Genomic DNA, 24,683 nt, shown 5'->3' on the forward strand with positions numbered 1-24,683 from the left:
TATGTGTGCTTGTGCATCTTTGTTTGTCTATTTGTTTTCATAAAGGGAGTTAGGGAACAAATCCCCTTTAATATTTTTTACAGTAATAGCTTCATTGATCCTGGGCACGTCTCCCAGACATCTGACAATAATATTATTCATTTTGCTTTTTCCAAATCTTTTTATTCAAGTACACTCTTACACAGCCCACACAAAGCCTTTTTTGTATTAGACTCTATCCTGGGATAGCTTGGATTTGTGCCCCAGGAACCCACAAGGGAAGAGACATTTGATTACTGTACTTGTCAGCCAAAGAGAAATCCCCTCCTCCTCCTCGTCCTCCTCCACCTCCTCCTCCTCCTTCCCATCCTGCTCAGGGGAGATAACAGAGCTCTTCTGTGTTGCAGAGAAGGACACTCTGCTACGGCAACCAAGTTCTGTTTTTGGCAACAATTTTCTGGCATTTATTTCAATTTTAGCTTCAACTGAAAATAAAATCTCCCTCTACGGAGAAGTGATTTAACGGAAATGGTAGTAAAATGTACAAGAATAAGAATGGAAAGAGTCACTCTTCCTAAATTCAGGTTGTCAGTAAAAAAACAGCAAAATCCTTATGGAGTTTTGAATTGAGACAATTCATCTGACATCTGTGTATTTTAGTGCATGTTGTACCATGACTCGTTAATTAACAACACATGACTTTATAGAAGATTGTGTCTAAGTTCATCTTCATCATCATCATCATCATTGGTCTCTCTTCAGTGACCTCTGAATTTTTGACGTGAGAAATGCAGGGGTGAGTGTAACTAATTACATCTACTCAAATTACTGTAATTAAGTCATTTTTTTGGGGCACTTTTTCAAGTCTTTAATTTTACTCGTACTTAACTATGCATTACACAACATAATCTACTTAGTTGTTTTGAGTTCTGAGTACAATTCATATCTAAACCTTTCATCTGCATTTTTGTAGCCAATGAGGCTTTATGAACACAAACAGGCCAATGAAAACCCTCAGATACTGACACACACAAAAACTCTTTTCAAAGGCTTCTCAGTATCTTTCCACCATCAGATAAAGGTCATTTCTAATGTTAAAACCAATACGATGTGACTTAAATTCATGTCAAATTCTCATCAAACCCATTTGGGCGAGGTTATAGTCTGCTGAGGTCACCGCTCATTCAGGAGGGGCCTTTGGATTTGGTCCCTAATATGTCTGTATTTGTTAAAGTATGAAGGAGGTCAGTGCAGCTGATCACATGAGGGAAATCCCCTGCTGGATAATTAGATCACTAAAAATGTCTTAATTACATTTTCACAGGAAGACTGCGAATGAGATGCTTTTGCAAATGTCTTACTTTTTTAGCAAAATTCACCTAGAAATCACCCCACAAGCACGCTGGTGGGCTGAGAAGAAAAACATGTTTGTGCTGCATGTGGAGGGAAGCATTTTGAAAAACACACTACTCGAACTCAAAGGGACAATGAGGTGGATAGTGTTACACCGTCACACTTTATTAGCTGAAGAGGAAACAATGACAACAGCTCATCGATGGCACGTAACAGTATAATCCTAGCATTATGAAAAAGTCCAAAGGTGTCATCTTGAGAGGCAGTGATGCTGTATGAGTGGTCAAATTAAACACAAGAGAAATAATAAAGAAATTAAAAGAAAGATTTGTGGAAGTTACAGACCAAACATCAGGCTATTTACAGTACATATGCCCTGGTTAATGTGTTCAGATCATCGAAAGCCTTTCTACAACAACGTGACCATGCAGGCACAGATCAGTGAGGATCAACAGAAACCAGCTCCTAACATTTCTGCCACCCTGAGTTACCATTCATGTCGTTTACTTCTGAGCAAAACAGACTTTGTGGAGGCTTTTAAAGGTTACGAGGCATAAAAATAACCCAGCTATGGACCCAGTGACAGATCAGAACAGTAACTTGCTCTGACCAATCAGATGTAGGCTATGTTTGAGTTTGAGTCTAACAGAACCAGAGGAGAAAAATGGCAGAAAAGTTAAACTCTGGCTGATCCCAAGCAGAACCAAAAACACACAGGAAACAGCAACTACACAAGGCTGAACTGACACTTTGGGGTGTTAATTAATATAACAACTGTTCTAACTGGTGATGAGTTGCTCTTGTTCACCGGCTGAACACATACTCGGTGTAGCTGGTCCACAGTTTGTCTTCCCCCGGGTCGTTGCTGCCGTATGAGCACGTCCCAGTGGAGTTACAGGCCACCATGTGGAAACCAGCCTCGGCCAGCCGGTCAAACGCCTGCTCCAGAAAGTTATACTTGAGGTAATACCTGGCGGTGTACCTGTCAGGTGGTCGGTCCGGGTCACGGCTCTCGTTCAGGGTTTCCCCAAAAACCTCTTTCGCCAGACAGATCTTGCTGCACACGGTTATCCTGGCGACCCTGCGGAACTTCGCGTCCGCCTGGATGTCCCTCCCGATGGTGTAGCTGCCTCTGTACCCGATGGTGATGTAGCCGGAGGTGGCCCCGGGGGAGCGCACCGTGGTCCTGTCCGAGGAGGAGGAGGAGGAGGTGACCGGGCTCGTCAGCTCAGCCTCCTCCGGCTCCCCGCTGTCCTCCGCGCACAAGCTGTCCTTGCTGACCGCCGCCAGGCGCCTGGAGAGCTCCGGCAGCTGGAAGAAGTCCGCTTCTTTCTGCAGCCGCCTCCGCTCCTTGAAAAACTCGGGCAGGAAAAGCTCAGAGTCCCGTAAGTAGTCCAAAATGTAGCGGAACAGAAAGCCGTCCCGGTCGAAGAAGAAGCGGCCCTTGCTGTCTTTGGGCAGCTCTTGCGGGGAGCTCTGGGTGAACCGGGTCCACAGGAGGGAGTTGGGGACCGCGGTGAGAGTTTCAAGTCGGGTCACATACACCTGCCCGCCCACGTTTAGCTCCACGATCTCAGGGAAAGTTTTGTCGGTTTGTGCCATATCTTCTTCTCCCAGTAGTGTCCCTCCCTGTGGGTGCCCTAACAAGGAAGAGTAGTTGGTGAGACTCTCTCCTCACTGTACAGAAATGTTTGTGTTGGTTTGGCTGCGTGGGAGGAGAAGGAGGAGTGCGGCCAGCTGAGACGTTAACTGTTCACTGGACAGCTCTGAGAGGCACAGTGCTGCCTTCAAGGGCTCCCTGTAAGCCTCGGCTTCCTTATTTAACACTTGTAGACATTAAGATCATCAGGGTGCTGTCGACTACTGCAAGGAACATTTTGGGGAATATGTTTATTCTTCTTGCCAAGAGTTAGACAAATTGATTGAACCACTAACAGATTTACAGGAAGTAGAAAGCTAATGTAACGTTAGCTGCCAGTTAGCTTAGCTTCGTCCACCCCCCAAGAACCTGTAAAGCTCACTTATTACGAACAAGTTTTTTACCCTTCAGTATTTCTACTTTGTACTGAACAAAACTAGATTCAGCACAATTTTGAGGTCCTTTTGCTTTATCTGAGTAAGCCTACTTCAATTTTATGGTAGCTTAGAGAGTTATGTAGCGATTACACATTTTTAAAGGCTGACCCGGATGTTAGCATCGTCCTGTTTCTTAATTAAATTGCTAGAAGTAAAAAGCTAATGTTAGGCTATAAAACTACATTGCAGTCGCATGACTTAAACGTCACCACCACTATAAGTGTCCTACTACATGATTACTATACACGTTTTCTCGTTTTCTATAAATTGATAAATCTACAGTCGGCCTGTAAAGACGGACTAGTGAGTAGATGAGTCTCCGTGTTCGGTGTGATGATGTTTAATGTCCGTGACAACTTCTGTAGTCTCATTTATCCACTTGTTAGCATCCGCCATTTTTAAGACCCAAAGCGCTTTATAATTAAATTGTGAGACAAGGGCTAGTGTAAATTTTACTCTACTACATATTTTGATAGCTAGTTAGCCTATCTTACACAGATTTTAAATACAAAACATATAAATGACATCAAATTTCATACGATATTACAGTTTCAACTACCAACTGTAGGCCTAAACAAAGCAAATGGACTCCACCAGCACTTTGACCCCACTTTAGCTAGGCTACATCAAAATGGCGCCTACATAGTTTAGTAATTATTTATTCTGCTGCTTTGTCGTCACTGTTCAAAACTTTGTACTGCACACTGGTCAAACTGGAGCCTAGCTAATAATGATGCCTAGAGAATATTATAGGTAGAGCCCAAACAATATATCAGTCTTACAATATTATCAGCCGATATTGGCCAATCACAGATACATCTGTGTTGATGTATTTGCTGTCGATATTGGGCGATATAGGATCACAGCAAAAAATGTGTGTATATTGGCTGATACATAGATGTCATATTTTTTTACTCCGTAATATCAATATCGGCATCGGCCCCAAAACCTGCACATCAGTCAGACTCTAATTATAGGCTAGTTACAACTCCAGTTATAACTGCAAGTTAAATGTTTGTGGCTGCAGGTGTCAGTACGCCCCAAGCTGTTTTAAGAAATCTCATGTAGGCTCTGAATGTATTTGTTGCCTTATAATGTCTCTGAAAATGAAGTTTTGGAGACATTGGTACATTTGTATCTTTGTATCTCTTTTAAACCATGAACTTTTATTGTGCTTTTGTATGTAATTATTCTTTGGAACGTACTGTCTCTTATGTCTACCCTTAGTCTGTGATAAAGTATGAATTGAATTGTTAACTCCCTGTAGGTTACTTTTGTGCTTCTGCTTAAGTAACATTATAAGCGCAAGACTTTTACTTGTAATGGAGTTTAAAATTGTATGTTTAATTAAAGTAGAGGCAACACTTTCCCACCAAAACCCACTTATGTAATGAGTCCTGTAGCTATAGTGCACACTAAGACTTAATAAACCTTCATAATGCACATATCAGCCAATCAAGTACTACACTTACTCAGATTAACGATCATTTTTCATATCAATTGGTAAAGATTTTTGAACCTTTATAACCTTGATGGATGGTAAATGTTTTTACCATCTGCTGCATTACCTTTATGACAAACTCAGTGACAGCTTCAAGTGAAGTCAGGTTGTGGCGTTCTGTGTGACAGGATGTTTGTGTCATCCTGCAGCATGCTGCAAAGATGTTTGATATTTCCATCTAGATTTACTCTATACAGCTGCGGAAACTGTGATACAGTGTAGTTTTCTCAGATAACATTAATACACTCACTAGAAGCAGACAAGCTGTTATTATTATGGCAACCATAACAACTCTCCATCCATTATGTTTACATAAAGCTCCAGGATGTTGATTATACATTGTACAGTATAATCTGTCACGTGAAATGAGTAGAGGGATTCTAAACAGTTGTAGGTCAGACTCATATCATTTGTTACTTCTTGTCTTTGGAAACAGCTTTTTTAGGATCTATTTAGTACAGTGGGTATTCTGGAGCTTTTGATCCTATCACGTGATCCTCATCAGGTTGTCACTGAATTATAGATGTTTACATTTACTTACATCTTCAATTTCATGACAACTGGACAAACTGCATCTATGATATAATGGAAAGCTCCTGCTAAATGGACCCTGAAGTGAGATTGTTTTGTACACATACAGTATATATAATGTCCTATGGCTGTTATAGGCATTATATATGTGCTGTTGTGCTAATTGGCGTCAAAGTGTTGCTATGGCTGTGGTTTTATTTTGGGAACCATGCAAAAAGGATGCATGCTAAAGTTCGGGGGAGTGTTACATTAATTGTCATAGTTGTCCGGGAGTATTTTATCATCAGGGCCCCCCAGGACTTAAACGTATCTCCAGGCCTCCCACGTTTTAGTGTTGGAATTTGAACACTGCATAAAGAGGCAAAGCTGCACTGGGTTTGACAAGAACGATCAAATTCACGTAATGGGGGTTGAAAACATCCCCTTGGCTAGGAGTCAATCATTTCCTACCAACATGAAATGCAAGAGGACTCCACCAATGAACCCCCAGTTTTCCTGTTCAGCTGAGAGGGGAGGCAGAATGTGTGCCTGGGGTCTTTATGCGAACACCCACTGAAAACAGAGTAACAGAGTTCAGTATGCATGATGTACCAAAAACCTCTGCTTTAAAGACAAAGCTAGTCTGACTGATCTGTGGTGTCTCCAGAATCCCTTGAAAAGAGGCCACACTTTCCCTCAAACCCACGCAAGCCTTAAAACAGGATCGATTTCAGCTTAACACCACAAATCTCTTTGATCTAGTCTTGAAGCGCAGTGTAGGCTGTATTCATATTTCAGTCCACACACCAGTATGTCTGCTGTGGAGGGACGCTGACATTATCACTCATAATCTGAGTGAGATGTAATAGGCTTGTTGTCGAAGATGCTGAGCTGTTTGTAAGAGAGATTGCTGATTAAGATCCATTTGAATTATGAAAAATAATACTTATCATGATATTGCTCAGGAACAAACGAGGGCAGAAACATTCAGAAGTACATTGCAGCCTGCAGAAACGATGCAGTGAGTAAAAGTCAATCAGATGGGTGAGACATTAATCAAAATAAACATCATTATGGAATGAATTTAGAGACTTAGCCCAATCTGATATAGAAAAGCAAGCCTTAATTCATGGATAAGACACATTGTGCAACAGTGGAAATGTTGATTAAGATTTTGATGAAGCAAAAACCTCCAAATCCTGGAATGATGTTGGTTTAAATAAACTAGATGAATACAAAGAAGCTCACTTTAGCAGAAAACATACTTCCAAGTCAACTTTTCTATGTAATTAGAAAGTTTTTTCTTTTTTTCTTTTGATGCATTTTAATCCGACTAGGGGTGTCACAATATCCTAATATTCATGATAACTGTGATACGAAAATTAAAATATTGATATTGTTTTAATAATACATAATATTGCGTGAACTATCCACCAGAGATCCTCGGCTTTGTGCATCTTTTGTTCATTAGTTTATCTGTTCGCATTATGACAAGCAACTGAGCGTAATTGTTCTTTTTTGTACACTTTTTAAAAAAAGTTATGGTTACAGACTGTCTCCGCCTCCCTATACTCATATTTTGAGGGTAATTTATTCGCCAAAATAAACACAAAACACACCCAAACAAAGTCACACCACTAGTGCGGCTACATTTCACACTATAATGATTTTGTGGTTAACTTTTCAAATGAAAGTACATGAACTTGTTGCTTTCTTGGCACTTCAAGATCTTCCTCCAGAGCACAAACATATAACCCAGCCTTGATAATCTTTGGATTACAGTGACATCTAGTGGACAATAACTGAAGATGCAGGTTGTTGTTCTTGTGTTACTGCAATTGAGATGTTTACTGTAGCATTAAACCTTATCGTGTCCAAAAAGCGGAAACACCATTAGAAAGCAATTAAGCAAACATGAATTGTGAGGCTCTTCTGTTTGTCAGTGCTTTGGCTTGTTTCCTCTGCTAAAGCTTTTACTTTATCCTGCCCATTAACAGAAGTATGTTTGTTTATTAGAGATGTGTTTTTTCATATTAATAACACTAAAAAAATCAGGTTGGAATAAAATAAATGTATTGTATCTCTCTGTGCACACCATATCTAAATTGTCCTCCTCTGTCCAGTCTGGACCTTGTGTCTGTGTCTTAAATGTTACAGTTTTTCTCAGAGTCTGGCAGAAGATAATTGGTTGGAGGAAGTTGTAACATTTAGCTCCCCAGGCGTTTCCAAGAGAGTCTGAAGGTGAAGAGATATGGCAGCTCATTTACTCGTCATATGGTTTTCTGCCTGAGATACATCAGTTCATGTATTTATCAGCAGTTTTTAGTTCATAATTCTGAGGCCTGCATAATGTTGTGTTGAGTGTTGTCGACCCTGAAAGAAGACATCATAGACTGTATGTTGGAAGGAAAGGAAAGGGAAGGAAAAGGGAGGAAAGGGAAAGAAAGGGAAGGAAAGGGAAGGACAGGGAAGGAAAGGAAATCATCAGAAACATTTACTTGTAGTGTCAAAATCAGATCTCAGAGAGCAGATCTCATCCTAACAGTGTGGCAGCCAGAATCTCTGGTCAGTCTCGGCCCGTAGAGATTTCTTTGCTGTCTTGTTCTTTTAGATTGAGGGAAGCTTTGAGTGTTCCTACCTAGTTGTGTGACTATCAAAAGTCCTGTTCAATTAGGTCACCTGCATCAGGGCTGAGCGCAGTGCTATTTGTGCAAGACGATGGCTTGCTTTGTAATAGCTGTGGGCCTGCAGGTTTCTTATCCTAAGTGAACCCCTTGACAAAGGAAGAAATGCATTTCTGTTTTATAATCCCCCAGACATGACATGGCATGGTGCAGGTGCTAGTTTGAACCTTATGTGCTATATTGTAGTTTAGTCCAGTTGTTTGCAATGTTGGAGACAATTCTGCTAAAACACTTTGAAAATGACTAAATTCGTCCTTTTTTCACAAAATATTGAATAATTTGAACTCTGTGGGCCTCAGTCAGTTTAAATGAACCATCGGAGAAGTTTGGAGGGAAAAGAGTGGGATGGAGCTGCTGAAACTAGATTCCTGAAATGACACTTTGTTTTTTATGTAAGGGGTCACAGTCCTAATCTTGTTTAAGATTATCATGTTTTATGTAAAATAGGTTTCAGAGAAGAAAACAATACAAATGTCAAAGTTATGGGAAGTTGTACCTATTTTTAGTCCATGTGGCTCCACCCTGTGGTCAGAAGATAATAGCAGGGGGCAGCTTACATGTTCTTGTTTTCTTTTTTCACAATGAGGTTAAATCAAAATACAAGACGATGAAATTAAATTATAAGATAAAATTAAAATACCAAAATAGATTAAAATAGAAGGTAAGAAAAAAATGGAGCAAAAACCTCAGCATTCAATCTAAATATAATATGACATATATCTACTGAATAGCTGTAGATTACACAATATGAAAATATACTGGAGAGCACATATAATAACATGTAAATGTATATATTAAATTGAAAACAAACATGGTATCACATTTGTACATTTTGCAAGTGTATGTAAAGGATTTAAAAGGATTAAAGGTTTGTTTTGTTTTGTTTTATGTTGAGGTCAGAGCAGCTGTACATGTGTCTATACAGAGCAGTTTGGATTGTGACTCTGCCTTTCAGTGCTTTTACCATGCTTTTATGGTTATGTGTGTGTGTGTGTGTGTGTGTGTGTGTGTGTGTGTGTGTGTGTGCTCGTATTATGTCATCACGTCAATCATGTGACCTCCTGCTTGTGACAATAAGGCAACCTTCTGATGTGACACCCAGCCAAACACTGTCACTCTGCAGTGTACTGGAGTGTGACCTCCTCAGCACAGTCTCAGCGCTCTCTGTAGCACCCGGCCCATCATCCATGTGCTGTCTCCCCTCTCTCGCCCTCACCCAGCTCCTCTCCAGTGATCCTCTCCCTGCTCCTGTCTGACACACAGACAGAGACGAGAGGCAGAAACCTTCTCTTCCTCCCTGTCAACACAGAAACACTCGTATAAAGTCCTGTCTCTGCCAGACTATTTCTGATTTTAGTCAAGACACTCAATGTTTACGTTTTTGGTTTAGTCTGGTGGTGTGGTTCTGCTCACAGACACTGAGTTTTCAAACACCCGCTAAGAGCTTAGATACACAACATTTAAAATATGTGATTATAAAATGACCTCCATACTTTTATTTCACTGAACTATTTATAATAAAAACACAGTTAAAAGTTATGAAGCAACAGTTTGTGTTTCTTAAAGAAAATAAAAAAAACATCTTCATCAAGCTGTAAACATTATTGTAGAGTGCACCTGTATATCACTGCAACACTGTGAGAAGTTAGGAAAATAAAAACAGAATTTCAGGGCTGTTCATTTTTTTCTTTAAATCTTTGATGACTGTTGTTTTCAAATTCATTATGTTAGATGGCCTTAACATTTTTACTTTAACTAACCTAATACAATTTCGTGGAGCTTGTGGCCAAAATGAATGGCGGTGTTGTACTCAGAAAGGCAGTTTTAGCGTTGTGGTACTTTTCATACTGACTTATTGTCACACTGTCATGATTTACTGGGACTTACGGAGTCATCGTTAATATGATGAGCAACACCTGCTCTTTTCCTACAGTGACGAGTCAAAATGACTTCAAAAGGCTTCAGTTTGTGCATTTTCTACATGACTCCAGAGCACCATGGCTCAAATTATTTATACTATTGTGGCTCAACTGCAAATTCATCTCTCCCTCAACTGTGTGCATGTGTATGTGTCTGTAGCTTTACTCATGCTTTATGGGACTGGACTGAAATGTGTGTGTGTGTGTGTGTGTGTGTGTGTGTGTGTGTGTGTGTGTGTGTTCTCGTCACCTTCTCTCAGGGTTACATCTGCACCCTTGTGCTCCTCAATCAGCTCTAATGGATCCTCTGGCTCAGACTCAGCCTGGACTGATACTAAAGACACTCAAACACACACACACACACACACACACACACACGCACAGACACACACATATAAGACAGGGCGGGGCTGGAGGCTGATGCATCGTGATGAGCTAAGAGGTACAATGACGACCCTCTGAACATTTTCTTCCTTTCGTTGTCCTTTGTTTCTTCTCTTGTCCGTCGCCATTGCTGTCCCTTAATACTGAACCTCTTGCAGTCAACTTAAAATAACCCTGCACTAACTAAACATACCAAGAATTATAGTGAATTATGTAAAAAATTAAAAGTGTTCTCGTATCTGAAATCTTCAGACCATAAAAATAAAATATATGGCATACAACCAGCAGAAACCTCACATCTTTACTTCTGTCTTTTGCGTCGCCCACCCCCCACCCATCACCACCGTCAGGGCCCTTGTGTGTGCATGTGTGTATGTGAATGGTTCACATAAGTACCATCCTCCCTCCCTCAGCATCTTCATTCGGAGAGTGAACAGGTCCCCTGGGGCTAGTGTATGCTTTTGTATGTGTGTGCCGTCGCTACATTATTCTCCCCACTGACTTTCTATGGACCAAAAAAAAAACTGTCCGTCCATCCAGCATGCCCCGTCGCTACTGTCTTTATAAAAGAGACGGGCTGAGGGCAACATCTTGTATGGCAGGGAAAATTATAACATCAAGCCTTACGTTTATCAAAATATGACAAAATTGTATATGCTCGTTACTGATAATTTATCAAATTATAATTATAATTCTGTCTGACAGTGACAAATTATCATCACATTTTGCAACAGTCAGTCCAGAGAATGTTACATAAATAGCAATGAGAAAAAAAAGCTTCTGTTTTTTGTCATGCATTTAAAACATTAAACTTGTAATACTTGGTCTCGCCTTTTTGTAATGTGGCAGAGAGAGTCAGAACACAAGAATTTCACTGTTCTTCTAAAATGAATGACAATAAAGTTGAACTGGAACTTGAGTAATATTCATAGATGGGAAGCTTTCAACAGTAAACCACAATTTACAAGAACAGGCAGTGACATACGCTCAAGGCACGGCAACATTTTGACAAGAATCAGATGGAAACAAATTACTTTTTTTTTTTTTTTCAATGTCCACAGCTGCCATACAACTGAAATGTGGTACCGTCATTAGCAATTAGCAACTTTGAGTGAATGAATAGTGTTGTAGTTCTACCTACTAGCTGCTAAAATAAGGTGAAAACTCTTGCTAACTTGCGTTGCATTGATTCAGTTCAGATCTGGACTGAACATGTGATTTAGGATTTTGTAAGCACAGCATTTTTAACAGTTGTTTTTATTATTCTCAATCATATGTGCAGGTCCAATGGAACAATTAGATTCTCATTGATCTGTTGGAGCTGACTGCTCTCAACCACTTGTAAAAATCTAGTCTCGCAGGATCTGAGTAACTATTTGACTCACAGCTCTAATTCCATATCCGTGGAGCTGATTCATGGCTCCGACTCATTAGGAATCAGGAGCTTTGCTGATCGCAGAGCAGTCGCCTCATTCCTGTGGTGAGCCCCAGACGGTCTACCTGCAGCCGGCCCGAGTGGAACAAAGCTGGATCTGTAATTAGGTTCTCCAGACTGATTCGATTAGAGCAGCCGCTACATTCATTTAGCTAAAGATGCTCCTCAGCTGCTTGGAGGGACTAATGGAGGAGATGGAGAGATATATGGGAAACGATTAGACATGACATTATCGTATGGTGTGTGTTTGTACATGTGTGTGTACTTTGTGTTTGTGCCATAAGCAAAAACCTTTGTCCCCCTCAACATTTACATTGATATACCACAAACATGCTCTCACATTTCTCCTTCTCAAACCTACACCACTTCTTTCTCTTTCCTCCTTCTCCATCCCACGCCCTGTTCCATTGTTTCAATTATCTGCCTTGCAATTAAATTACAGGGGACATTACTTAAGAAGGACATAAATAGTGGCCTGCCGATGCGATGGTGGTGCCTCAGCCTCAGATGAGATATGAGCTGCCCTGAGTCACGCTGACTGGAGAGATGTCAGATCCAGACATCCTGTTCAAATCACACAAAAATAAGAAATACTAAAGCCCCCGTCCAATCAAAAATGTGCTTGACTTGGATGTTTGACCTTCACTGTGCAGAATAATGTTGTTGCTGTTTGGATCGGCTCAAGGGGCGAAGTGTCTCTGTGTCCGCCTTAAATCTTTAGGATGAAGACGTGTAGGTATGAGCAGTGCGGTCCAGTGGACAGCTTACACAAGTGTGAAGAGAAAAATCGAAGCTTCAGTGCACATATGCAGAAAACAGACAGCTGAGTAGGAGATATTGGGTTTTCAGCAGTTAAACTTTGGAAACTGATGATGTTAGGGAACTTGTGACAGACAGAAAAAGAAGAGTGAAAATCAAAGCAGTAGAGGTTTAGAGATTATGATTTTTGATTGCTAGAATGAGTTAAGCACCAAAAATGTGGGCTCCTAAAACTCGGTTTATGCACTTCAATAGTGTCTTTAAATAGACGGTCCCTGCAAAGGAAAATTCCTGTAACTTCCCATCATTCAAACTCCAATTATGTTTGTTAAATGGCATAAAATGTAGGTTATTATTTTGGAATAGAAATTCCAAGTTTATATTTACAATGCTAATTAAGTATTAATGCAAACTTTGAGAAAGTAATTTGACCAGTGAATAAACAACCTGTCCTTGAAGGTCCCCAGAACACTGAAATAAAAAAGCAAGTCAAAGTAAAAATAAAAAATAAAAAACATTTTCTCATCTCTTTCTATGAAAATTTCATCCCCAACACTACATATTGCACCTTTGAAACAAAAACTTTTCTCCTCACAGGTGACATTCCCAGTGAGCATTGAGAGACCCGGACAGTCACCTTGCTTTGAGTCCTCTCTCCAAAGTTATGCCAGACTCCAGCACATTACAGATGTCCATCTGAATGCAGCGTCTGCTCTCTGTAATCTCATCTCCTCATGTCCACATTGAGCTAAAGTGCTCTAGTGGGACCTTGATTCCCAGAATTCTCTTTTATCTCTTAAGGTTGGAAAATAAGCCGGACAGCTGCAGGAGATAACGTGTAGTGAGGGAAAAATGGCTTCACATGTTTAAACATAGTGTCTGTATGAAGGCCAGAGTGTGAAGTCTGGCTGGTTGTCCTTCTGGGATCTAATTAGACTCTTCCTCCAGATCAAGAAGGAAAGTGAGAATGCAGCTGTGCGGGAGGTTTTCATTTTTTTTTTACGACCAGTTGATCAAGTCCTCGACGTTTCTTAATAAATGAAAAGTGAAAATCTTCATTCAGAGCACTTATAGTTAATTATTAGCAGTGATAGTTTGCACTGGTAAAATATCGGTGACTCCCAAAGAGACATCATAGGACGATCTAAATATATCCAGCAGTTATGAATGAATGAATCTGTTTTGGTTTAAATCCAAATGCTCTCAAAGAGAGACTCCAACACGCAAACCCTCCCCCAACCATCTCACCCTCGTACGTAAAGCCGTAAATAAATGGATTGGGTTTTGGACAAGCGACAGTTTTCCTTCATAATTGTTAATTATCATGAGTGCTCTCTGAGGTACTTTCTATGAATGGAGATGGGACACTCTCCCTCTTTTTCTCCACCCTCTTGTTCTTTTTATGGGATTGGTCTCAGTTCTCAAGGACGTTGAAAAGGACGCCAGTGATGGAGGGAGGAGGTGCAGCGGGCGGGCGGGGCACCTGCGTCATTCCTGCGCATCAGGGTTGGTGGATTTGATGGCAATTGACGCCAGTAAGCTACACCCACTCTAAACCCCACCCATGTCCATCTTCTCTGCCTGACCACCAGCAACCCCACCCACCCCAGGATGGCTCCTCCCCGTGTCCCAGACGAGAGAGAGCACAGCACTTAAGGTAATGTAAATAACCAGAGCTATTTTAAGATACCGTCTTTCACTGTGGTCATGGAGGGGGACAAAGATGCAAGCCAAGCGATTGTAATTTCAGTCACGTTTTCGGACACGTTCTCTTTCTCTGTCTGCCGTGCAGCTAGCTGAAGGGCCTGGCAGGCTAGAAAGAGCCTGGACCGGCTGCAAATTCAATGTGAGCCTTTTTCTAAAGAGAGACGCCTTCAAAAATATAGATATCTTACAACAACAGGCAGCTAAAGGTCTTGGAAAGTGAACTGAGATACCTCTGTCAAGACAAAAAGAGAAAAAACATGGCAAAGAGCACATAAATTAAAAAAAAAAAAAAACATTATAGGGGCACTGTGTAGTTTTGGAGAAGAAATTTAAACTCAGTATTTTAAATTTTACAATTAATGAGGTAATAACAAACTCAGAAGTATTTATTTTTCCGTAACTGAATAAACAAGCTGTTCTCAGAGGAAACTAAGGTCCCCAAAACACTGTTTGAAGCTAGAAAGGTGGCAGGGTCTGCCACATATAAACAAGGTAAAACAGTATGAAATTGTTGTCCTTTAAGGTCAGTTTGTTTATTCAGTTTATTCAGTCATGGAAACAAAGACAGTTTGTTTATTTAGTTTGTTTAGGCATAAAATCAGTCAATGAAGATCTTTTCTCCTCTGATTAAAATTTCTTCCCAAAAACTACATAGTGCACCTTTAAAATTGGCTCAATCTTTGTAAAATAAATCTGAGTGGTCTGAGTGACAACATAATCCTGCAACACAAAATTGATTCTTTGCTATTTGTTTTGTAAATTTCTAGTTAATTTTCCCTCTTCAGGCTTTAAAGATTATGAATATACATTATCCAGACATTGAATAATACACTTTTGGTTGAGCCCATGTGATACAAGAAGAAGCCCCGAGTCAACATAGCTCTGCTCTGCCATAAAAGTCAGGAAAATAAATAGGTTAAACCCACAAAACCAAACCTCGTCCCTGGAGGATAACAACTTTACTGTAGCATCATGACCAACTAGCTAAAAAAACCCAAAATAAAATAAGAAAGTAAATAAATATAATAAAATCAAATCTAATTTGCAATATTCTTATAGTGGATTTTCAACAATAGTCAATGAATTTAAAAAAAATATGCGCTACCCATTTTATCTTATTACAAAAGTAGAATTTATATATTTTGAAATTCTGAAATAATTTCTTCTTTTTTATTGTTTCATCTTTTATAACATCAAAAATAAATAAACATTTAGACATCACCCTCTCCATCTCATATGAATACATTTTAACCAGCATTATTTGTCATCTCTATATATCTTTTTCTTCTCCATATTCATACAAACATACACAACACAGAGAAAATAATGTGCACACTGCTGTTAACACCAAATCAAGAACAGATTTGTGAATCAGAATCTGTCGCCACATTTTTCTGCAACAGCTAATATTTGACTTTGCAAAATCACAAACAATAAATAAATAAATAAATGAATAAATCCACAAACAGCAGTCGAAACACACAACGTGATATAATTAGATCTTTTTGTCGAGGTTACATTCATGTTCAAGTCTTTGTTTGCTGCAGTCTGACCAGAGTCCAGTCACAACTGTGGAAATTAAAAGTGTCTCTTCTTCTGAGCTTCGTTAAGGCAGTTAAAATACAAGATAACTTTAAACACTAATTTATACTGATTCTTATGATTAAAACAGACATTAAAGAGAATATTTGCTAATGCTTCAAGTCCACTACCGTCACTACTGCTTGTATATTTTCTACTCAGCATGATACATGGATTGTTTCTGTCTTGAGTCTTTGTTTATCTGTAATAAGTAATAATACACATGAGAGACACGATTGCCTGGCAAAAACTGTATCAAACAAAATTAGTTTTGCCAAAAGTGTCTGATGTATTTCACTTTATGACGTTACAGTCAAAACCAGATATTTTGCTGCCACTAATGTGAATTCGATTACACATAACAGAGTTATTGGCGTGGTGTGACGTACTGAAGCAATAAAATATCCTGTTTTGCATCATTTGCCCATGTCAATGTATGTTACCTACACTCTCTCACAATCAGGTTTTCCTCACAATCGCTGTACAGGTGTTAAAGTGTGTGTATGCGTTATTGCTTTTATCTAATTGGTAAATACATCAGTACATAATACCCTCCTTCCAAACTGTGGTTGTGCTGTCAGGTCATCTGTTTCATTCCTTGTCACATTTATGATCAGATATTTTATCACTTTATGCAGCATCTCATCTGCAGTTTCATATCGCTCTGCTTTTTTCATGAATGATACACAATGTAATTAATCACATTAAAGGGACAGCGCACCCTAAAATCAAAAATCTGTATTTTTTCTCTTACATGAAGTGCTGTTTATCCATCTGTATTGTTTTGGTGTGAGTTGTGTGAGTTTTGAAAAAATTGACTGTCTAGTCTGCCTTCTGTCGAATCAAATGGAACTTGATGGCACAAAAATGTAAAAATTCAACAGTAGGGCTGCACAATATATATCGGCCCAATAAATTATCGGTCCAATATTGGAAGATTTATATTATCGACCATTTATCTATTTTCTTTCCATATCCGTGTACTAAAGGAAGCGTGGCTCCCCTCCTGGCCGAGAGGCTAGCTAACTAAGCTAAGTTAAGCTAGCTAGCGTTACAGTTCGACTGAGGTGGACGACATTCATGTTTACATCCGGCACTGTCACGTACAAGAGCCTCACATCCATGAATAGATGCTCGAAAGAAAATTGTTCCGACATGAAACTGCTCACAACAAGGACTGTGGATTATCTTGAGTAACAAGGTCATCATTTCTGCAAACGACATGGCTGTTGAGTTTTTTGAAAAAAAAAAATTGCCTCCTTGTTCCATTATATTCAAGAGAAGGCCGACATCTCCGGCCGACATCTCCGTAGCTCACCAACTCACAGCAAAACAATCTAGATGGATAAATAAGACTACAGGTAAGAGGAAAATTATGTATTTTTAACTTTTGGGTGAACTGTCCATTTAAGAGTCTGTGAACACAGTTTTTCTCCAAACCAGTTTTAAAAAATGCATGAATTTACAGTACATCTAACTATCTATAGGTACTATATGAACTGATGTGTGTCTGATGTACTTCAGCGCCACGTCCGGACACTCAGCAAGCTGCTACACTATATATCCTGACATGTGGCTGTTATCCAATCACCATAGGCGGGATGTGGTACTTTGTAGTCCCGAGGGCGGATGTTTACTTGGAGTTTTTGACAGAGTAACAAGTTCTCTGGCAGTCCAGTCACATACGTTATATTTTTTATTTTTTTTATCACATCCTGAGTTTTTCATTCGTCATCATGGTGAGAGGAGTCGGGGCTGGACTCCTCCTCCTCCTCCTCCACCATTTCCTTTGGCAGTGTGTCACGGCGTGTGAAGGCGGCGGCCAAGGTCACGCTCAGCCGCGGCTTCACTGCCGACATCTCCGACAGCCCGATGTTGTTGCCGCGAGTCACAAGCGTCGTCTTATCCATAATCTCTCCGCTGTGCTTGGACACCACCGCGTCGAGAAAGTCGTATTTGTGTGAAATCTTGCCGCTCTCAAACAGGTACTTTGCCAGGTAGGAAACAGCCACGTTACCCAGAAAGGAGGCGAGCATAGAGACGGTTTTGAAGGGGAACTTCTGGATGACGACTTCCTCCATTTCTCCAGTAATGTGGTGTATCCGCTGCTCAATGGTCCAGCCGGGGTAGTAAATGAAAGGAGGCAGCTGCAGGTAGGGTTCACCTCCACCTATGCGCAGCACCATGCCGAACAGGTAGGCGGCCACCGAGCCGTACGTGTTGGTGCCTTTGACGAAGAGCACGCTGAGCAGCTGAGGGAAGATGATGACGTAAACCAGGTCAGAGCTCAGGTACCACAGGCCATAAACCGTCCCGGTTACCAGTGCCATTAATGTGGCAAGGCCGCCAAATACGAAGATGGTGATGCGCATCACCCACACAATCTCACGGTCAGATGCCTGAGGAGACAGAGAGGAGTGGGAGAAGGACTGTTATATATGCAGAAAAAGCCAGAAAAACATGGGTTTTGTTGCATGACACTCACCGACTGTCTAAAGGCGAGCTGGTAGATGTTCCTCGCAAACATGGAGCTCGCTGAAAGGATGGAAGAGTCTGCAGATGACATGACAGCTGCAGACACCGCACCAAGGCCGAAAAAAGAGACGAATGGCGGGCAAAGGTGTTGGAGCACGATGGGTAGAATCATGTCTGCTTGCTCCTTGTCTTTAGGAGCAATGGCACCATAACTTGTCTGGTTCCAGTCTGAAGATGGGAAAGATTTAATGAACATGTAAATGTTTGAATAATGTGGAAAAGTTGTGTTTCTCTGGAGGACATGTGATTATTAGACATAGAGCAATTTGTAATTCTCATGTTATGATTTCAAAATTGCATCAAATATGAACAATCATCAGAAAATGAAATAAAATAATGTTCCTTTTTTCATTTTGTTTCTTTATTTTAACAATGTCAGGCTCATTAATCCAGTTAAATGCAAATAAATAAGGTGGAACCTTTATGTGACTTTTGCTCATTTTAAGTTTGTAGTGATAACTCATGTTTCTTAGTTTTGTTGTTAAAACAAAACAAACTGTAAATTCAGATGTTCACTGAGGAATCTGACGCCTAAAAATCTGGAGATCAAACCTCTAATTTGGTCCCTCGCCTCACTCTAATGTAATATTTACACGAGCAGCGTGGTTATTAAACGGATCGCTGCTTCATTATGGATGAGGGGAACCAGCTGCTATTTACCCGGCTCTCTCAGATCTAAGGGCAACATGGACCCATCCAGAGCCTCCCCACAAACAAACAAATACACACACACACACACACACACACACACACACACACACACACACACGCAGTCTATGCATCTGCAGGCTCATGGCATATGAGCCCTCTAACCTGTGGAGGCCCCGATGGCCCCGATGAGAACGGAGGGCACAGCCATTACGAGGCAGCCGAAAGCAGCCAGGAAGGACAGGACCTGGGCGTAGGTGGCAGAGGAGGCAGACAGGACTCTTTGGAAATACACCTGCCAGGGTATTCCTCCCAGCATCTGCAGGACATTTAGAGACCAGTGAGTAACATTGGGGTGGAAACCCAACATAGACTTAGGACCTGTCCACACTTACACAGGTATTTCTTAAAATGTGGCTTTTCCTTTTGCTTTTTGGCCTTTTGTGCACATTTAAATGATGTTTTAGGTCACGTGATATGCATCTGAAAAATACCTGTGTACATGTGGATGAGGCCTTCGACCCATTTAACAGGGACAAAAATTAAGAAACTTCGGGAAGAGCAACAAGACAGACTTACTTGTGACACTTTACAATAACACTAGATTAATTCACAACGTAGAACTTAGCATTAACTAATAGTTAACTACTGTGTCCAATAATCATTTATGAACGGTCTATCTCATCTAGCCCGTTTGAATGTGAATTCAGGCCATTGCTGTAAAAGAGCTTAATGCTCCGTCAGTGGTTGATGATGATTTATTAAAAGGGTTTACTTATTTCATTATGAGAAAAATGTTTTTGTAAGTTTATTTGAGGCTAATATTGTCCATCCTCCAACCTCTAACTTATTGTTCATAAAGGCTGAGATCAGGGGATCTTCTCAATGGACGTCATGTAGAAGTTTATCTTCATGTAGGAATTACTTAACTTACAGTCTTTTTATAAATCAATGTGCATGTTATACTGTACAAACATTACTCAACCATAATTAACCATGAATCAATGCATATGAATGTGTCCCTTATTGTAAAGTTGATAACATGTTTAAGTTACACTTTTATAAATGCAAAAGAGGGCACATTACCCTTAAATAAACATTAGTTTAAAAACTGTTTTTTCTCAATTAAGTGGCTTAGCTGTGAACTTTGTGACATATTTGTTTATTAACATCTTTATAAAACCATCTACTAATATGACTTAGTACCTTAATCAACATGTAAACCCTCAATAAATGTTAACCAAAGATTTACAAACAGTTTCTCAGTGCTTATTATTGTATTTGTTAACTGTTAAATAATGCTTTTCACTGTGTTAACTAATGTTAAAAGCATTTTTATAAACTATTAATAAATAAATACCTTAGATAACATGAACACCATTAGTAAATGATTACTGGACGTATAAGTTAGCTGGTCATTCATGCTTGTTACTGCATTAACTAATGATTATTAATGTACCCTTATTTTAAAGTGTAACCCACATACTTTTCATTCATTCATTTTTGATTGATCTGATAAAGAGCGTCTATATTGCAGTTGTCAGTATCATTTTTGTCCCATCAACAGAAAATATGGCATTTAATGGCTGAAACAAACAACTAATATCATGACTGAGTAATCCTTATGAGATTAATTTGAAGTATTTGTCTACAACATTTCAAATGTAAAATAAAGAAAAAATGTCCATCACAGGTTACTAAAGCCAGAGCTAACATGTTTGAAGGGCTCTAACGAGCAATATTCAGAGTTTTCATCACATCAATGAATTCACTAATGATCAAAATGATCAACAGACGCTTGAGAAAGTGTTTTGAATCTGAGTGAGAGATGAACAGCTCGTGGTTACTGTACCAGGAGGCAGAAGTTGTCGATCCAGACCCAGGTGTCGCTCTTGTTGACGCTGCCTCTCCAGGGCGACTGGTACACCTGCTTCACTGCAGTCACAGTGATGTCCGACACCGCAGGGTTGGTCAAAGCAAAGGGCACACTGATCCACTGTAGACAGCCACAAACAAGTACAGTAATAAACAAAGATATTATTATGACCACTTCTGTGCAGAATTCTTGGAGTGATTTAGTATACTTTAAGTCAAGGTCAAAGTACATTTGGCGTGCCAGATACAGTAAATCTACTCAAGAAGGATAACTTAGTATAGTATTTTATATTATCTGCTTTACATGAACCTACCAGGCCAACAAAGATACAGAAGAGCTGCACAACGTCAGTGTAGGCCACAGAGTACAGTCCTCCAACCAGGGTGTAGAAGATGGCAATAAGTGCAGAGATGACCACTGACATCTTAATGTTGATATCCACGATGACACTCAGAGTGGCACCTAAGGTCATGAGGAAACAGACGAAAGCGTATTATGGCCACAGGAACATCTCAAACAGAATCTTTTGATCTGTGGAAGACTGAAACATGAACTTACCAAGGGCGGACAAGATGGCGGCGGACCAGAAGATCTCACCCATGAGTGCAGGTATAAAGAGGAGGCCGCCCATGCGTTTCCCATACAGCTGCTGGAAGGGGTCCAACATTGTGACGTAACCTCGTGAGCGCATTGGCTTAGCGAAGAAAAGACCACCTGGGACAGAGAGAGGAGACATGACAGGGTAAGAACAGAGGCACCATCCAGAGCTGAGAGAGAGGGGCTCGAAATCTAGACTAAACTGCCCTTTAGTGTATGTATATATATATATACACACACACACATATATATAGTTTAATTTTGGAGTGTTTCTTTAAATAGATTTGTTAAAATTGACAAAACCATAAAAAACACACAACACAAAAAGAGGCTGATACTTGAACAAACAGACTTAACAAGGATTTTGCTGCAAAAAACAATCATTTCCATCAGGTTTGTGGTCAATAAGTCATCATATTAATGTGTGGAAAAACACACATATTTAACACGCACTGTTTTAAACGTGGTAAACACATAACAGCACTCACCCACAACAAGACTGAGGGCATATCCAAAGGGAGCTTGTGCCCAAGCCAAGCCATAATCCGGTAGATACACGTACTCAGCTGTGCCATTGATGTATCCTCCTCCAACCCAGGTCGCTGAAAATCACACACACATATCATATACCGAGTCCAAAAAATTAACACTGGAGAAATTCAGATTAAAAGCAGGCGTTTTGTGCTAAAATAAATATAAATTCGAATAATTTAAAGGCTAATGTGACACTTTTTGTTAGAAAACCCATGAGAGAAACCACTTTGATGCCACTGCACGTCAATTTTGAATCAAGGACATTGTCTTAAAGCTGGTCAATGACTTTTTCCCTTAAAAAACAGACAAACAGACCTCACCTGTCATGGTGAATCCACCGACAAATAGTCCAATGTCTCTCCCTCCCACCATGATGGTCTCGCTGCGGTCGGTGCCCTCCGCCTCCCCGGAGTGTTTGTTCTTCCATGCCGCCCAGATGCCCACGAACAGGATGAGGAGATAGAAGACCGCGATAGCCACAAGCCCCTCTACATGGATGGTCATTGTCGCACCGGTCTTCCGCTAGGAACGGGGGGGCATGGAGACCTGCTTGGCGCACGGAAAGGAGACGCTCAGATAGTAAAGTACGGGGATTGAAGAGTATCATTTGGCTTTTATTAGTTTTTTTTCTTGCAGCTGCAGATACGTGCAAACATTTTTTTTATTTGAGCTTTTTTGGTTTGTTTGAAATCCATTAAAAAATGTAGTTTTTAGTTCGATTAAGAGGTCCAACTCACAAAGAAAACACGCGTTGACTTGTTGAAACAGAACATTAAAAGTTGAATAGTCCAAAAGAAGGAATGTCTTCTGCCGATTTAATACATCTCATGCGCTCTTTGGACCCTGATAGCTTTCATTTCTTGAAATATGACTTTCAACTCAGTACAGATCGATTGAGACGAAGGTTACTCTCGATTATCATAATCAATAAAGTCAAAATGTATTTAAAAAAAGAGAAAGAACCTAGAAAGCTGTGATTTGTTTCATGTATTTCTTTGTCTAAAATATGCAGTAAGCTCCAAATATTACTCAGTTCAACAAAATGTATAATAATTCTCAAGATAATTAAAAATAAACCAATCAAATCTGTGAGAATTGGTTTAAAAATTATCACAGCTTGTCCTCTATCGGGACGTTTCTGGTCTCTGTCCCTTTGTCCTTCTATCCGGACACCTGCGCGTAAAACTCAAATTACGCACAGCATCCATGACACAACTATATCTAAACTAAGATCGTGTGTATCTCAACCAAATCCATGATGAGCTGTCACCTAAACATGTCCATCAAAATAATGAGATGTCATCCTCTAAAATACCATTTCATAAACAGTTGACAGAAGCTTAGAAAACGCGCACAAAACTTACCTCAAGTGCTTCTAGAGTCATGTGCTGGGGCACCTGAGGAAGAAAATAGTGCGCGGGTCAGTTGGACGGTTTTTAAGAGCCTCGTCTCCACCTTTTGGACCGCCAGGAACGCTTGAATGAAACGCTGGTGGAGGTCTCCTTGGTGACTTACTGAAGCTTATAAGGGGGGACAGGTGCCGTCAGAGGACTGATACACACGTCAGAGCCACCAAACGTCCCTCTTAATGAGGACCCTGCACGGAAACACGTCACAGTGTGCCGGCTGATCTGACTGGAGGAGGCTGGGAGAGATTCCTTTACTCAATAAAAGGGATGGATGGTCATCTTTTTCCCCCCTCCTTTTTAAACCACTCAATGGCATGACATGAATTTTAATATCAGGGTTGCATTTTTACGCATTAAGTAATCAATAATTTGTGGAGGAGTTGGATGCTTCACGTGGCTCCTGCTCCTTCAACTCAGTGCGTAACAGCAAGCCTAATTGCGCAGCCATACTTCATGTGGCCTTTTATCCGCTGTCACCCTCTGCCCGGCATTTCACCTTAGAACCGCAATTAACTTTGCTCCACAGAAATTGTTTTTGCGCGTCTGAGGAGGAGAAAGTCGCCCTTTAAGATAAAAATGTAGAGATACATTAATTTTTTTTAAAAAAGAGAAAGACTTACATTTAATTCTCATCCAGCTTCACTCTTTTCCTCCCACCTTTGAGCAATTAGAAATCATTTAAATGTACCGTGTCTGTCACTTTCCCTCCTGGATATATATCAATGAACTGTGTCTACTTAATGGCCTCCTCTGCCTGCAGTTATTTAATGTGGGCTACTCTTGTCAAAACTGACAGGCATCCAATTAGGATGGATCCTGAGGAGCAGCGGGGAGATTTAATGATACAGTCTACATACAGTGACTTTAAAGAAGACTCCGGCACACACGCGCACACAGAGCATCACCAAAGACACGCGCAAACAGTATAACGGAGGGAAGTATTTGCTAAAGATGGCTGAGGTGTTTTCTCATTAAGAGAGAAGGTGACAAGCTTATTGTGACCGCTAAATGTAGACAGCGCCCCCTTCTGGCCACAGAGTGGCTTCAGCACCATGGACAGAGGCTCGTATATTTACAGTTGAAGGTTAACCTTACTAGAGAATTTTTGAATTATGCTATTTTGCTATATATGTTCAGGTTTTTTTTTTCTCCCCATCCCTCTTTATTTTTTACTCCATCCCTCCACCCATCCACCC

The 24,683-nt window shown here is 40.3% G+C and overlaps 2 protein-coding genes across 2 annotated transcripts; both read right to left on the reverse strand.

The window, feature by feature from the left end:
• Positions 1–1,462: 1,462 nt before the first annotated feature.
• On the reverse strand, positions 1,463–3,091 carry LOC311258979 (BTB/POZ domain-containing protein KCTD12-like). The gene has a single exon (XM_084355747.1). The coding sequence runs from the start codon at positions 2,932–2,934 to the stop codon at positions 2,137–2,139; it is 798 nt and encodes a 265-aa protein (XP_084211873.1). The 5' UTR covers positions 2,935–3,091; the 3' UTR covers positions 1,463–2,136.
• A 12,495-nt stretch (positions 3,092–15,586) lies between these two features.
• Positions 15,587–23,592, reverse strand: slc5a7a (solute carrier family 5 member 7a). The gene is made up of 9 exons (XM_084355858.1): positions 23,443–23,592; positions 22,399–22,624; positions 22,033–22,146; positions 21,506–21,661; positions 21,261–21,409; positions 20,924–21,067; positions 19,237–19,390; positions 18,374–18,591; positions 15,587–18,287 (listed from the first exon to the last, which is right to left on the reverse strand). The coding sequence occupies exons 2-9, from the start codon at positions 22,580–22,582 to the stop codon at positions 17,613–17,615; spliced, it is 1,794 nt and encodes a 597-aa protein (XP_084211984.1). The 5' UTR covers positions 22,583–22,624; positions 23,443–23,592; the 3' UTR covers positions 15,587–17,612.
• Positions 23,593–24,683: the final 1,091 nt, after the last annotated feature.

This window comes from Pagrus pagrus (genome assembly GCF_965226575.1).
Source record: "Pagrus pagrus genome assembly, chromosome: 1".
NCBI classification, from domain to species: domain Eukaryota; kingdom Metazoa; phylum Chordata; class Actinopteri; order Spariformes; family Sparidae; genus Pagrus; species Pagrus pagrus.

Coding starts and splice junctions, on each gene's coding strand:
- LOC311258979 (XM_084355747.1), bottom strand. CDS start 2,934: ATGGCACAAACCGACAAAACTTTCCCTGAGATCGTGGAGCTAAACGTG.
- slc5a7a (XM_084355858.1), bottom strand. CDS start 22,582: ATGACCATCCATGTAGAGGGGCTTGTGGCTATCGCGGTCTTCTATCTC. Junction 22,147..22,398: donor CGGTGGATTCACCATGACAG/GTGAGGTCTGTT, acceptor TGTGATTTTCAG/CGACCTGGGTTGGAGGAGGA. Junction 21,410..21,505: donor CGCCATCTTGTCCGCCCTTG/GTAAGTTCATGT, acceptor TCATGACCTTAG/GTGCCACTCTGAGTGTCATC.